This window comes from Typopeltis vanoorti, chromosome 16 (genome assembly GCF_054136105.1).
Source record: "Typopeltis vanoorti isolate ZY-2024b chromosome 16, IOZ_Tvanoo_1.0, whole genome shotgun sequence".
In the NCBI taxonomy this organism is placed as follows: domain Eukaryota; kingdom Metazoa; phylum Arthropoda; class Arachnida; order Uropygi; family Thelyphonidae; genus Typopeltis; species Typopeltis vanoorti.
Genome location: NC_143564.1, coordinates 100,929,808 through 100,947,242, shown reverse-complemented (window position 1 = coordinate 100,947,242; position 17,435 = coordinate 100,929,808). Strand labels below are relative to the sequence as shown.

Sequence of the window (17,435 nt, the reverse complement as noted above, 5' to 3'; positions counted from 1 at the left end):
TATAGCCCGCCAGAGGGCACCACCAGGACTTTAGGAAAATGTTAGCGTCCTAGCTTCAGTTCTCATTTGCTGTTATGTAGTACTTGTGTGCACGTGTCTTTATATTAAGTTCCCAAGAAGATGGCAATGTGACGTTTGTCGAAATATCGGAAAGTATATATTAAAGTTTATTTAATTTATATTTCTAGTATACGCTGTCAATTCCTTAAATATAAGTTATCATAATACATAATTAGAAGTACTCTGGTAGTGTTGGTATAAAAGAGGAAAAAATATGACTGAGTAGTGGACCTGAACATACGTTTCTAAGTCCTTTAGTCTCTCTGTCAAATCAGTATAGTGTGAATATGGTGGATACTCAGAATATTCTATCTGGAAAGAGACTAATGATCTCAAACATGATGAAAATGTTTACAGATTTTTTTTTGAAAACTTTGGATTACTATCACTTCATGCAGCATGAGAAGAGCATCTACAAACAATGTTACTAATAGGTGGCAAATAATCTAGTAATGATTCTTTATAACATAAACTGACCTTATTACCATGAGGATTAAACAGTACTCGTGTAACTTTTGCAAATGTTCCAGCAGGTCTAGGGGAAACAACTGGTTGCTGATGTCCCCATTCCCAAACTGATACAGATCCATTCTGGGCACCAGACAAATCTGAAAAGGGTAAAAATCATAGATAAATAATTATGATATCACTTGATTATATTGAATCATTACGTACTCCAGCTAACAAAGTTTTGTGACATTGTGTAGAAAATATTCAAGTTTGCCAATCAAATTATGAAAAAAATTAATCTTTTTTTTTTTTTTTTTTTTTTTTTGAAGTTTGAAGATTCATTGAGGGAGATCCATACAATATTTAGTGTACTCATAATTATTGTTGAAAGTGCCTGACAAAGCACTTACAACAAACTGGCACCACATTTCACTCATTCCCTCCAAGTGGAAACTCTGTTCCTCACATTCTTGATAGCCACACTCTTACTAAATTTCCAGGGAATGACCCCTTATATTGTTCCTCTAGCCAAGTGCTGAAATATTTCCTTTGCATCAAACCTATAAAACCCTTTTACTAACTTAATCATCTCTATTATATCTGTTACTGTGAAAGACCGATATCTGGCAAATGTCGATATTCTCCGGTGAATGTTAGCATTCACAGAGTCGCTTGGTGTATGTACGAAATATTTGCTAAATATCATTATTTCTCACTTACACTGGCAAATGTCGACATTCAGCATGCACTGATGGTGAATGTTGAATAAAAATATTTTTATTATGTTAAGACAAAAATGCAACTTTTTAATATTTGATATATGTCAAAATAGGAGAAATAATATTATGATATATGTCAAAATAGGAGAAAGCTTAAGTAACAGCACATGTAAATAAACTGTTGAATCTAAAATGAACAGTACATTCTAAATCAGAAAAGAAAATAATACCAATAATAAACTTACACAGAAATTATGTGATTAACGTTATACAATCTTATTTATTACAACAACTTAAACTGTTATGACACTTTGAATCGCACAAGAGTCCCTTGCTTTTACAACTGCATTTAGTCGTGGAATACTTCTTTTTGCAATTACAGCGTGTATAGCCTTGCCCTCCACTTCTCGAATTAGTTGCAGCTGCTTCTCTCAGTGACATTTCTTGAGAAGAAATCTCATCTATGGAAAGTAACTTTTCTTTACAAATTACGAACCGATTACGGGTATAAAGCTGCTTGAGGGTACCAATTTTGTTTGCTAATTTATAAAAGTCGGAGTCTTCTATTCCAACAACAATCGCCAACACATTTCGGACATCTGTATGACCACGGTCAACATCAGGGACTTGTATTCATACGGTATCACCAATTTGAGCAGGAGGAAATTTTCTTTTTGAGGTTTGTAACATTTTCGTTGCTTGCAGTAGAAGGCTGTGTCTTCTCAGCTTGTGGTTCGATCCCCACCAGAGCTTATCTGTGCTTGTCGACATATAGCGGCGATGGTTCTAATGTATAATAATATAATTTTGGTATGTGTTGACATTCACCAGAGAATATTAACATTCTCTAATTTCGGTCTTTCATGGTAACATATCCCCTCTTTTCTAGTTATCAACTAACTTTTCACAAACTCTGAATCTATCATAACAAGGAGCATTTCACAGACCATTTACTATCTTGGTCACTCACATCTGGATCCTCTCCATCGCTTCCTCATTCCCAAAAAATCCAGGTGACCAGTAATAGTAATCCAGATGTCACCATATCAAGACCTTATTAAAGATGAATGATAGCTTTGTCATTTCTATCCGGTGTTTCTTCAATAACCAAGTAATCCTATTAAAGTAACTTTGGAATAAGTCCTTGAATCTTCAACTGCCATCCACTAATATCACGAAATCTCTAGCTTCATCAATTTCCTAGACTACAGTTCCATCAATTTGTACACAGCTTTTAATCTCTTCATTACAAAATGCACAACTTTACTTTTTCACATTAAACTGGGCATCTATTATGCTTTGCCCATACTGACAGCGTATTTAATCTTCCTGCAAACTAACATTATCTTGATTAACTATTATGCTACACAATTTTGCATCAATAAACAAGTGAATACTCTCCTTCAAATAATTTTCTGTATCATTTATTTACAAATTAAATGCCACAGAGCTTTGCAGCACATTGCTAGTTACCTGTATTCTCCTCTATACATACAGACAAAATTCCTGTGACAAAATCATTATGGGACATGAGAGTTGGCATTTCACGTACAATCCCAAAACAAAGTGACAGAGTTCTGAATGGGTTGGTGAGACTTCTCAGACCTAAGAAACTGAGATTTCAAAAGTTGTATATCAAAATTATATTGATTATTTATTATTATTATTATTTGACTCACAAAGTGTGGTGCACCAAGAATTCATACCAGAGGGGAGAACAGTGAGTGTGGAATTTTATAAAGAGGTTATGGATTATCTCCTAAAATGCATTCAATGTGATCATCCTACCATTCTGGTCATAAGAGATTTTTTTCCTGTTGTAAGATAACATGCCCATTCACAAGTGAATGGGCATGTTATCTGCAAATGTGAATCACTTTTTGACAGACAAAAGTATCCCCACTCTTTATCATCCCTCTTACTCACCAGATTTATCTCTTCCATGCTATTTTCTGTTCCCCAAGTTAAAAATGAAGCTGAAAGGACACCAATTTGTGGATGCTCCAGCCATCCAAAAAGCTATAACTGATAAATTGAAGCTAATCGAACAAACAGAATTATCTGAGGCTCTCTGAAAACTGTATGACTGCACTAAAGCCAACAGATCATATTTCAGATAACACGTTTTAGCTTTCTCTCGTTTTAGCTTTCTCTCAATGTGTTTTTAATTTCTTATAATTTTTGTCCTAAAACTTATTGTCCACACTGTGTACTACTTTTGGGATAACTGTCCTCATCAGCAGCTTTTATATCACCAGTTTCATATTCATTCCTACTAGTTTCAGTTTGCACAAGAGAAAGAGCCATGTCCAGTATCCTGTCAAATGCCTTCTCCGAATCGAGTAGTATCATCGTTTACCCATTACCTTTATCAAACACAACCATTACCCTATTATAAAAAGTCAGTAAATTACTAAGGTATGAACTAACCCACCCTTAACAAAGTTATGCTCCCCCCCCGCCGCAGAGTGTATATATACTTATCCATTTATTCCTGAATTCTTTCTTTGACCAATACTAATTAGTGTATAATTTGCCAACGAACCTTCTTTATGAAGTGAAACTATTCCCCCCCCCCCCCCGCTCCATCATGACTTTACCAGAAGAAAGGTAATCAGCAAGCTCATGTGCCATGAGCTTGCTGATTACCTTTCTTCTTATATAACCTCAACAACATTTCTTTCCCCATTTTGCAGCTCCTGCTTAATGTTACTACTTATCAATCTAACTTCTACCTTATTTATCTTCCCAGCCTTGAGTATACGAGGTGGTATCAAAAAGTTTCGAAACTAGCTCTGTTTACACACTATCACCTTCAAAATAGTTCCTTTGCATAGCAATACAGTGCTCCCAGCATTCCTGCCACTTCTGGAATGTGTTCTGGAAGTCTTCTTTTCGAAGTGTCTCGAAAACTAGTCTCGAAACTTTTTTTGTCAAGAACCTTCTGCGATTTGTGCCAGATCTCCACAATGGTGTCAAAACGGCAACCTTTGAGCTGGATCTTCACCTTCGGCAAGAGGGCAAAGTCCGCAGGAGCCAAATCTGGCGAGTAGGGTGGGTGCTTTCAGTGAGATCATGTTGTTTCCGGGGAGAAACTCACGTGTGAGGAGAGCTCGGTGACAGGGTTCATTGTCGTCGTGGAGCATCCAGTTTTTCACACGCCATAGATCCAGTCGCAATGTTGTGGAGTGTTCTCTGATGATCCTCATACACAATTGCTGAATGGTTTCGACATTTTCGAGGGTTGAGCTCGTTGAAAGTCTTCCTGATCTCTTGTCGTCTTCCAGTGATGTTTTTCCACTCTTGAAGCACATGTGCCACTCCAAACACCTTGAACGACTCATTGCAGCATCACCATGAACTTGTCGAATCATGTCAAATATCTCTGTGGCAGATTTTTCCAGTTTCATGCTGAATTTCACGTTCGCTCTTTGTTCTAACTTGCTGTCCATGATGAAATAGAAGACGTGGTAATGTACGTGGTCAGAATAGCACCAGTTGCACAGCTCCTGATGTACACAGGACGATGTCTTTTGGCACTCTGACTTATGAAGGTCAGTACTCCCTGTGACTGTGCATGCAGCCTTGTGCTGGCATCTGTTGGTGTGTTACAAAACTAGTCTCGAAACTTTTTGATACCACCTTGTACAATCTAATGGTGCTTCCTTCAGATAACCCATGATCATCTCCCATGCACTGCTGACCTTTCTTTGCAGAGGGTCAATACTAAGACAAAAGAATGCTTTAGTATACTGCTTCAAGTTATTTGCAAAGCTTATCATTATCATCTGCCCTATAGTTCCTCATATACCCTTCTTAAGTGAAAATCCTAAAATTCTTAGCTGAAAATTTAGCAATGCCTTATATCAGCAATTTTCAACCTTTTTCATAATACGGCACACCTAGACTAATTATTAAAATTCTGTGGCACACTAAAAATATATTCTTTTAATTTTTTTGATGATCTGGCAAAAAATAGGCATAATTTTGATTGATTTACACACACAAGAAGATGGAAGACCAGACACTAATAAATAAATGCGCAAATTATGACATTATTTCTTTCAATTAATTTGTTTTCATAAATCTCGCAGTACACCTGAAGACCTTTCGCAGCATACCGGTTGAAAATCACTGCCTTATATAGAGGCACCACCATATCCTTATCCCTGCATATCAAAATACTTTTCATCACAGCAGCAATACAATGTGCAACTTTGCAATGTGCCCAAGGAACTTTAGTCCACTGCCTGCAATCACCCAAGATCCTGACTCTCATCCTTCGTGAATGTGTTGTAAAATGATAATTATGCAAGAGTGGCAAGACTGAGTGTATATAGAGATATTTATAGCATTACAATATTATGCAACTCACACTAGGCTAGTTTACATTGTTGACATCACAGAAGAGTAGTTACAAAATCAAAACTAATTTCCTTACTGCATAGAGGATTTTTAATACATTAGTGTAGGAAAATACCGAAGAAAATTGCAAATACTATTTTAATGACATTTTAGAAGATATTTACCTCGGGATGAAGACATATTTATTGAAAGCAATATCAGCAAACATAGAGTGAGGAAACCAGGTGTGACAGACATAATTTACATGATGTAATTCAGCATTTTTTTGGTTATGGAAATTTCTAAGCATTCTCCATTCAGCAATGGAGAATGCTTAGAAAATGACAGTTGGGGAGTTGAGAAGAAGAACAAAGCATAGAGAAACCTAAATTCAAAGTTATGGAATAACATGGAGTCAGAATTTCTATAAATTTTAAAGACTATGATGGAGGTTTTATTTAAGAAGTGCACAGGCATATAGTCTGTTAATCGCAACTAATAAATGCTGATATTTTCAAGGTACTTCTTACAGGAATTTGTTTCATTGTCATTTTGTTTCAACTGTCATTGGTGATTGGAAAGAAGAAAGTCATATATGTACTTCCATTATGTTATGCAAGAATTTGCATTCCTCATTTGAAAAGGAAGCAGTATTTGTTTGAATTTTCTTCAAGTACTGGATGGCGGCAATGTTTTGTTTTTGTCAGTTAAATTCTGCTATCTTATGTTGAAGGTGGAATGGATGGCTACTAATAAACTTTAAGCTCTGGATGCAGAACAGGCAACTGATATAATTTATCTGCTCCATTTAGTTCACTAAGAGAATTAATTATTGAAGTTTACTTGAAGTTATTTAGAGTATAACTGGTGGATCAGTATGATGCTATGGCCAATATATGTTTGTCATTATGAGCTTGTTAAACTTCAGCCAGGCTCAATGCATTCATCTCTAATTTTTTGCATAATTCATATCGAGAGAAAGTGTGAGAGAGGAATTAATATTTTTATTCACAACATAATGACCTTCTTTTATGTTCACTAGATGGGTTATGTATATAATACTGTAATGAATATTTGATTTATTAAATTATTTTTGGATATACTTGGAATAATTACAGACTTCAGCTTTATAATAGTTAATGACTAAAGTTTCTTTGAATTGAGCTAATACTTCAGCCTGAGATTTCCATAGGCAACAAACCAGGCTGACCTTTCAGCAATTAAAACAGATGGAAGCAAATATATTCTCGAGTTAACTGTATGCTAATTTACTGTTATCAAAACTGCATATTAATACTTCAGTGACTGTACTCACTGAAGTATTAATAACCTACGTGGAGTTGAGCAAGAATAATTTCCTGTTTGCGGTCTCTGCATAGACTAAACTGTCTCAATTTGTTTTCATGCTTGATTTCAAATACTGTTTGGCACTACTGTGTCAAACAGTATTTGAAATATAAAAAATTTTAAATTTGAAAAGCATACAGTATTTGAAATATAGTATCTGTAGCCTTGTTTCCAGTAATTCCACCAATGGCTTGGTGGGTGTTGCAGTGACAACAGTTGTTTATTTGACTCAACATACAGACTACAGATTGATGAGGTTTGAAATGCTTTAGCTGCAATTCTTATGGCTTGATGGTGGATAGAATCCAACTATCGCATACTCTCTCTGGTAAAAACAACAGACATGAGATACATAATCAAGTTTTGATCTTTAGTGCATGGTGCATTTAGAGCAATGAACATCTGTAAGCACCTCAAGAGGTGGAAGATAGGATATGCAGGATGTTTGTTGCATTATGGCTTTTACCTCACTGGTCGAATATGAGCATACCCCATGAACTTGACATCTTGTGCACTGGGTTTCCAAGTCTGAGTTCTGGACCATGTCTGAAGCAAAAAATATATGCAAACTGTCCTCTGCTGAGAAAATATGAATCCCGCAAGTGCGCATTTTGAAAAATATTACTATTATTATTATTATACAAGTATCTTCATATATATTCAGTATAGCTGCATTAATTTGCCAAAGATCTGGGAGAACTATCATTCTGAGACCATACAGTTACAATCTGAACTGCTTCTACAATGATCTAGTGAGTGTTTTGTGCTTGTTACAGTTGTAATTTGTGATCTGAAGATGCGGGGTATAAAACCAGCAAAATATCAGTAAGTTCATTAAATTTATTATGTATTTTTTTTCTTCTAGTGCTGTTCATACTGAAGCACTATTTATAAATTTGGATAACATGATACAAAATTTAGTAGCATACTACACTTATGCCATGAATGCTTCCTGTTAATTAAAAAAATGTGGCAAACAAGAAATGGGAAAGAGCACACTCGGGCTTTAGAGGAATAGAGAAAGCATTGGATCAGGCTTTAGCAATTATAGAGGTAGTAAACTGAAAATGAGTTGTGTCAGCAGAGAGACAGGAGTAGCATAACTGAGGGTGAGGAAAATGTGTGAGAGATGTCAATGAACTTAAAGCTAGATGGTGTGGATGAAGATACAACAAATGGATGAAGATTCAAATGGATGCCTGATTGTGCACATTAATGCACCCTACCTTTATCCACACAATTATTCATTAGGTGAGAGCAGGATGCTTGGAGAGGGCAAGGAAAATAAGAATGAAAGTGACAAAAAGTTATGAGAATAAGATAGAACAAAGAAGAGAATGGAAGTGAGAAGTTAAACAATGAGAGAAAGAGAGAATGGGAATGAGAGGAGGGTGATAGAGTGGGAGTTACAGAAAGAGAGCAATCAGGAGTGTAGTAAGACCAATGAGAGGAAGACAGGAACATGAGAGAACCAAGTGAGAGAGTGAGGGACACCAGCGAAAAAGGAATGAATAAAATTGTGAGGTTGTAATATATGAAGATTTGATATTTGAGATGTGCAGAATAGAATGTTAGAGAAGTGTGTGAATATGGCAACAAAAATAAGTCAAAATGTGGATGAGATGATGGTCAGCACAAATGACCAGAGAGGGAGTGTGATGAGTAAGATGAATGTGTTGCCTTGTTATCATAATGTGGAGTTGAGGAGAGGAGAAAAAGTGCAGCAATGAATGATGCAATAAAAAGAATGTGCAGGAAGAGAGGTATGGAACACACACAGATGTTAGGAGTGCATTTCATGACAAAGAAAGAAAGTCTTTCCTGAATAGGTGCGTGTGTCTTTAAAGTGCTTTTGATAATGCTAGCTTGAGCCAATGAAAATGTTGGCATGTAAAAATTTAATTTCGTTAGTGAATTATTTATTTTCATTCCAGTTCAATGTAGTTTTTATTCCAGAAATTTCGATATGGATAATAAAGAAAGATGTATGTAAGAAACAGACCACATCTAAACCATGAGGGATGCAGGCAGAGAGGATGCTGTTCTTCAAGTAAGTAAGAATGCTGAGAACAGATTCATTTGGAGATGATGACTTGGAAGAAAGTCTTTCCTGAATATGTGTATCTGAGTGTCTTTAAAGTGCTTTTGATAATGCTAGCTTGAGCTAATGAAAATGTTGGCATGTAAAAATTTACTTTCGTTAGTAAATTATTTATTTTCATTCCACTTCAATGTAGTTTTTATTCCAGAAATTTTGATATGGATAACAAAGAAAGATGTATGTAAGAAAAAACAGACCACATCTAAACCATGAGGGATGCAGGCAGAGAGGATGCTGTTCTTCAAGTAAGTAAGAATGCTGAGAACAGATTCATGTGGAGATGATGACTTGGAAGGTTATATAGTGTATCAATGAGCAGAGTGAAGACTGGGGTAGAGCAATAACAGGTATGGGACATTGGTAATACTGACAACACAAACATAGGCACTTCCAATTTCTAATCTATTTGGATTCAATCCATCTGTATCATTAGCAGTACTGTTCCTCTGTTCTTATTCTGTTGTTCTGTTCTTCTGTAATTGCAGAAGAGAGGGGAAAAAAATCGGCATAGGACTACGGTAGTTAGTGACTTATATATCAGTTCTAAAGCCGGTACAAGATCTAGAGGGAATCTGCAATTTTTGTATACCAATGCTAGAAGCATTAGAAATAAGAGAGAAGAATTTTTGGCATTAGTCAGTGAAATCTCACCAAAAGTTGTAGGCATTAGTGAAACTTGGCTGTCAGCAGAAGATGTGGTCACTGGAATTGAATGTGATGGGTACAGTATTTTCAGGGAGGATAGAGAAGATAGAACAGGAGGAGGAGTACTGTTGATGATAGCTGATGTGTTGCAGCCAAAGAAAGTAGTATATCATGATGATAGACATGTGAATGAGAGTTCATTTGAGGCAGTCTGGTGCGAAATAGTGACCAACGCAACCAAATATACAGTTGGATGCTGCTATAGGCCAGGGAGTACAGGGGGAGATATTGAATTCATGCATCAGCAACTTGGTGCAATGAGTGAAGGCTTAGTGATTATTATGGGGGATTTTAATTATGGTGATATCAATTGGAAGGAGGAAATATCACGTAGCAAAAAGGAAATGGAGTTCATACATCTGCTACGAGATAATTACTTGAAACAGCACGTAACTGAAGGGACACGTGGTGTGAGAGTGTTGGACCTGGTTATTGGTTCAGAGGTTATATGCATAAGTAAGGTGACCTCGTTACCTCCAGTTGGTGAAAGCGATCATGTGGTATTGACTTGGGAGGTTGCAAAATCTGTGGATTTTTCTATTAAGAAGGGGTATGTACGAAACTACAGGTTAGGCAATTATAACAAGCTTCGGAGTGAGCTTGCAGCCATCCCATGGCAGAACATATTGCAAGGGAAAGATGTTAGCAGTGCTTGGGATAAAATCAGCGGGTATCTGAGGAAAGCAATATCAGATTGTGTCCCCATGGTCAGGAGGTCAAACAAGGCAGGCATTAGATGGATGAGCAGTAGTATCAAGCTTGAACTACAAAAAAAGAAAATGTTATGGAGAATTTACAAGGAGAAGGGCGATCAGGACACCCATGAGCAGTACAAGGCTCAAGCTAGGAAGGTTACCAGCATAGTAAGAAAAGCTAAATCAGATTATGAGAAGACCTTAGCCAAAGAGATCAAGGGTAATCCCAAAGAGTTCTTCCGCTATGTGGCAAGTAAGAGGAAGAATGACTTCGGAAGGATAACCTTAGTGGGTGCTGATGGTATTGAGGTGACAAAATCAGATGTAATAGTCGAGTTACTGAGTGATCACTTCTCAAAAGTCTATCACCCAAGTGAGGATATCTCTATACCTATAGCAATACCTAATGTGAGAATTGAAGCTAAAGAATCAGAGGTATTAAATATATTGCGAAACTTAAATGCAAACACTGCAGTAGGCTTAGATGGAATATCAGCTCGGGTGTTGCGTGAATGTGCAAATGAATTGTCAACCCCTCTTACCTGGATATTTAATTTAAGTTTGAACTCTGGTATGGTCCCTAGGGAGTGGAAGTTAGGCAAAGTGGTTCCTTTGCATAAGGGTGGCTCTAAAACTGCAGTATTGAATTACAGACCAATCACCATCTCAGGAGTAGTGGTAAAAGTATTGGAAAAGTTGGTTAAAGACAAAATTCAAGAATGGGTGGATCAGAATATGATACTCTATAGAGGCCAACATGGTTTTGTTAAAGGTAGATCCTGCCTTAGCAATCTATTAACTATCCATAATAGAATAACATCAGAGTTGGACAAAGGAACTGGCTACACAGTGGTATTTCTGGATTTTGCTAAGGCTTTTGACAGGATACCCCATAGAACACTGTTACGCAAATTGGAGCAGATGGGAATGGATATTAAATTGGTGATATGGATAGGAGAATGGCTCAGGGAGAGATACCATAAGGTGGTGTATGGAGGAGCCGAGTCCAGAATGAGGCAGGTGACCAGTGGTGTGCCTCAGGGCTCTGTGCTTGGGCCAATGTTGTTTAATTTGTATATAAATGATATAGGAAATGGCTTAAAGGGAGATATTCAGTTGTTTGCTGATGATGCAAAGTTGTGTAGTGCAATAAAAAATCAAGCTGATGTTGAAAGTTTGCAGGAGGATTTAAATAAGCTGGTAAAATGGGCAAAAGAAAATGGATGTCAGTTTAATGTGGAAAAGTGTAAAGTCTTGCATTTTGGGATTAAAAGATTACCAGCTGTGTACTACATAGATGGAAAGGTACTCCAAGAGATTGATGAGGCTAGGGACTTAGGGGTATTGGTAGATAAGGAGATGAAGTTCAGAGGACACATTGCTAAGGTGTCCAAGATTGCACATAGGATTACTTGGTTGTTGAGGAACACACTGACATCCAGAGATAAAGAGGTTATTATTCCCCTTTATAAAGCATTGATACTTCCACATTTGGATTACTGTGCTCAGGTCTGGTCACCTGGATTCCTTGGAGATGAGGAGGCTGTGGAGAGGGTTCAGAGAAGAGTGACCAAGTTGGTGAGTGATATAAAAAATGTTCCCTACGTTGATAGATTGAGAGCTTGTGGATTGCAGAGATTGGTTGATAGGCGAAGAAGAGGGGATATGATAGAAACATTCAAATTACTAAAAGGTTTTTATAGGATTGATGCAGGGGAAATGTTTCAGCTGTGTGATAGTGATGGAAGAACAAGAGGTCATCTCTGGAAATTAAAGAAGAGTGTGGTTAACAAAGGTGTCAGAACAAGGTTTTTTGCCTGGAGGGTGGTGAATGAGTGGAATTCATTGCCTGACTTTGTTGTGAGCTCTTCATCTGTAAATGAATTCAAGAAGAGATATGACAGATATTGTTTTGCTAGTTTGGGTCTCCCGCGATGAGTCTACTGACTCCATGGAGATACCCGTAATAATAATAATAATAATAAATAATAATAATTATTCTACCTGTTTTTCCTAAATACACTGTAACTATCACATTCTACTCCTGTAAATATATCCTCAGTTATCCAGGTTTCACTAATGCTAATAATCTATTTGTATTTACCAATACATACCAAGAATTTTTACCTTTATTCCTGATGATTCTGAAATTAGTAAACACATGATAACTGGCCAGCAAACCAATGGTTATTCAAGCAACTCTTGACTTATTCAAATAAATGGCTTGAGTTGATTCCTCAAACAAAGTTCCTTTCACCATTGATATAGTCACTATATCTACTGCCAGACAAAACTAGTCTTACTTCTTTTTAAATACTTCACATGTATACAAGCTCTCAAGCAATTACCCCAACATTTTCCCTGACCGTTTATATTTTTTCTTTCAGTGAAAAACTCTTTCTTCTTGTAACAGCCAATCTATTCAAATGCAGTACATCCTGCTGATATATATTTTTCCTGCCATCACAACTGACCCTCCCCCCCAAGTCTCTTTTCATGCAACATGAGTGATGTTCCTCAAGAGCATGCCAATATACTCTCATAGATTGTACCTAGAATGGGAGTCTGAGTAGCAGGATGTTGGAACCTTCACATCCTGTGAATGTTCCAACATTCTAATTCAACTATTTGTAAATCATTATGAAATATACAGCACAACAAATGATCACAGTAATTAATAAAAATTTCCCTCAAAAACTCCAAAAAATTCAAAATGAACAAAATATCCTAATTAACACACAGTACATAAAACATCAGAAATCATACAAATATCTCATCTTCCTTTCCCTCTTTTACCTTGCAGTGTCGAGGATTTATTAATCATCGGACCTCAAACTGTTCACAGGATAAAGTGGTCAGCCCTATGCCCCGGTGTATCCTATGTTCGTAGCGTTGAGTTCTCAAGGCCGGTTTGCCTGCTTTGCGGGATGAAAAACCCCAGGATAAACTGGGGGGGGGGAAGCCTACTGTCCACACCCAAGACTGGCTAGCTTGGCTATGGCTGAGGAAGATCCTTCAGCTCCTCACATCACTGACGAGAATCGAACCTAGGACACTCCTTCCCCAGGCATATGGTTGTGAAGTGCACAGCCACTAGGCTAACCGCACAGACCATACAAATATATGTATGTGTGTGTGTGTGTATATATATATATGAATTGCATATATCATCACTTACATCAGACTTATTTTTGACTGATCCCTAAATTGCAGGTACACTAACCAGAATCCACCTTGAATGTCCAAATTACATTCTGTATGATATCTTTTGCCACAAAGGTATGGTTAAAAGGAATCATACCAGTACCTTCATAAAATCCAATACTGCTTGGCAAAAAATGCAAAATTTAGGATAATAAGCTTTTCATTCCTCTGGCTTAAGATTTCCTTGTCCCATTCAGTAATGTTAATCTGATGAATTTACAATCTCTCCAAATTTTGAAAACCCCAAAGCTTGACATTTTGCGATCCAGTTATGCAAACAGTGAAGTCATCTTCCAAGCAGACTTCAAGGGTCAATAACTCTGACCGGCTCCCTTTTTCAATTCCACTGACTAAACTGGAAGATATCTAAAAGTATTTCATATAATTAATGACACCCCTTCACCAATATGGAAGAAGACTTTAATCAGGTCTTCTTCCATATGCACTGTAAGGCTAACCTCTCCTCTTAGTAACTCAGACTTGGTGCAAGTTTCCACTCCTGCAGAACTGCTCTTCCTTCAGAAACTCTCTAACCTTGTGTAGGGCCCAAGGTTCCTTGGGCACTACAAGGGTACCAAGTGATATTTGAAACAACTGAGCTAAACACATGCTCTGAGTGAGTTATAGTTTATGAGCCACACCATCCAAAATTCCTGCTAACTTTCCAAGCCAGGGTTTAACAACAATGTACCAAGGCAGTGCAAGAAAAAAAATTCTGCATATCTCACGTGGCTTGCAACAAATCCAAACTGAACTCTGAAAGGATCACGAGTAGAAATCTCGCTTCCTGCTCTAATGGTAGTCATGCATTCTGTTACTTTGCAAAGAATGTCAGATGCAACTTCTGCTCATCTGCACTTTCACCTGTCACTACTATTACAGCAACTAAAGATAAAACTGACCACCTGGTATTGTTTTTCTCTTTTGACTAATGCACACATGACTATGACATCACTTCCTACTATACCAGAAGAGCACACAACATATAAGAGATATAAGGAGACAGCTGAAGAGAAGATGCATGAAAAATATAATACACAGGCCAAGAGAGTGACTAGTATGGTAAGAAAGGCAAAACTGGAATATGAGAAGAGATTGGCCCTAGATCCAAAGAAAATCCTAGGGAATTTTTTAGTTATGTGGCGAGTAGGAGGAGAAATGACTGTGGAAGAATAACATTGTGGGATAAAAATGAGAACAGCATGACTGATGCAGAGGACATAGTGGAATTGTTCCATGAACACTTTATTGGAGTATTTCATCCTGGAGGAGTAAATACTAGAGGGATAGGGCAGTAATAAATTTAGTTTAATCCTTTATCCAAGTGTGAGCAAACAAAGTTTGCAGCTGAAAGTATCTTCAGGACTGGGATAAGGTGGTACAACACCGGAAAACTCGTTGCAAAGGTGGAGCAAGCTACCAACACTCCTATCTCAGTATCTCCCATAATGCAAAACACATCTCCTTGCGGATATGTATAATGTTATGCATTAAGGGAAGGGCCACTACCCAAACTAGTTTCGATCTTTATTGAGGTCTCTTCAGTGGGAGCCAGGCCCAAGTGGAGATACCAGGCAGAAGCATTAGCAAGGTCATTTCTACCTATAGGAGTTGCCAAACGGTGTGGCACCTTTTTATTAAATTACTCTGGATTTAGAGAAACATGTTGAAAGTTTATTTTTCACTTTGTTAGACTATAATAAATTTAGTTTAATCCTTTATCCGAGTGTGAGCAAACAAAGTTTGCGCCTGAAAGTATCATCAGGACTGGGGTAAGGTGGTACAACACCGGAGATAGGAGTAATGTTAGCTTGCTCCACCTTTGTAACGAGTTGCCCGGTGTTGTACCACCTTACCCCAGTCCTGAAGATACTTTCAGGCACAAACTTTGTTTGCTCACACTTGGATAAAGGATTAAACTAAATTTATTATAGTCTAAGGAAGTGAAAAATAAACTTTCAACATCTTTCTCTAAATCCAGAGTAATTTAATAAAAAGGTGGCACACAGTTTGGCAACTCCTATAGATAGAGATGACTTTGCTAATGCTTCTGCCTGGTATCACTACTTGGGCTTAGCTCCCACTGAATGAAGAGACCTCAATAAAGGTTGAAACTAGTTTGGGTAGTGGCCCTTCCCTTAATGCATAACATTATACATATCTGCAAGGAGATGTGTTTTGCATTATGGGAGATACTGAGATAGGAGTGATGTTAGCTTGCTCCACCTTTGCAACGAGTTGCCCTGTGTTGTACCACCTTACCCCAGTCCTGAAGATACTTTCAGGTGCAAACTTTGTTTGCTCACACTTGGATAAAGGATTACACTAAATTTATTATAGTCTAACCAAGTGAAAAATAAGACTTTCAACAGGGATAGGGCAGGTTCGAGGTTTAGAGGTGCAAGAGGAGACTGTGTTCCAAATACTGAGTGCTCTGGATGTCAGTAAAGCTGTGGGACTGGATGGTATTTCACCACAAGTTTTGAGAGAATGTGCTAAAGAACTGACAGCTCCTTTGACCTGGATTTTCAATGAAAGTCTGGCTATGGGAAAGGCACCCAGGGAATGGAAGGAAGGTAAGATAGTGCCATTGCATAAGGGCAGTAGCAGACTGGAAGTGTCTAATTATAGGCCAGTTTGTGTGTCATCAGTAATTATTAAGTTCTTGGATAAATTAGTGAGGGACTGTATACAGCATTGGACAGATGAAGGTAATGTTATCTGTGAGAGTCAACATGGATTTGTGAAGGGGCGCTCTTGTTTTAGTAATATGCTAGCCTTTTATAATAAAGTTACAAGAGCAGTAGATGAGGGAAAGGTATATACTGCCATTTTCTTGGACATAGCGAAATCATTTGACAGGGTGCCATATGATAAGATCATATTGAAGTTGCAGCACATGGGTCTGGATGTCAAGTTGGTCAACTGGATTCAGGATTGGCTGTCTGATAGGTATCAGAGAGTTGTGTATGGTGGGGGGCAGTTTCAAGGAGGCAGAGTGTTACAAGTGGGGTCCCACAGAGCTGAATACTGGGACCTATATTGTTTAACCTTTATATCAATGACATTGTCAGTAGTTTGCAAGGGGATATTCAGTTGTTTGCAGATGATGCGAAGATGGAAAGGGTTATTAATAATAATACAGATGAGGTAGTCCTACAGAAGGATTTGAATAAGCTAGATAGATGGGCAAATTAATGGGGGGGGTGTCAGTTTAATGCAACAAAATGTAAGGTCTTGAGGTTTGGGAAACATCGATGGGACGCTGCATACTCTATTGGAGGAGCTATACTGGAGGAAGTAGGGGAGACAAGAGATCTGGGGTTGATAATTGATAGAAACCTTAAATTTAGGGGACATATTGCAAAGGTGGTGAAGGTAAAACAGAGAATTGCTGCAATAATGAGAAGGACACTGACCTGCAGAGATAAAAGAGTTATCATTCTGTTGTATAAGACTCTGATCAGACCACACTTAGACCACTGTTCTCAGATTTGTTTCCCATGATTTGAAGGGGATAAATTAACTGTGGAAAGGATACAAAGACGGATGACAAAGATGGTTTCAGGACTGTACAATGTTAGTTATGAGGATCAGCAGAAGGAATGTATACTGCAGAGTTTGGTGAATAGAAGAATGAGAGAGGATATGATTGAGACTTTTAAACTGTTGAGAGGTGGTTACAGGGTTGACACCGGGGAGTTCTTTCACTTGGTTGAACAACCTATTCCAAAAAAAGGGAGATAAAAGCTGCTGTCAAACTATTATTTCATTGTCAAACTCAATCCCTCTAAAAATAATGGATGCAGC

At 37.6% G+C, this 17,435-nt stretch overlaps 1 protein-coding gene across 4 annotated transcripts in view; it reads right to left on the bottom strand.

The window, feature by feature from the left end:
• Window positions 1–17,435, bottom strand: part of Rbcn-3A (rabconnectin-3 alpha) — a 984,230-nt gene that overhangs the window by 94,689 nt on the left and 872,106 nt on the right. For 3 of the 4 annotated variants that reach the window (XM_090406519.1, XM_090406521.1, XM_090406520.1), the window contains one exon: window positions 538–668. In XM_090406519.1, coding sequence (XP_090262645.1) covers window positions 538–668 — 131 coding nt within the window. Of the gene's footprint in view, window positions 1–537; window positions 669–17,435 lie in introns of those variants that run through there. The other variant, XR_016549602.1, reaches the window with a different exon arrangement.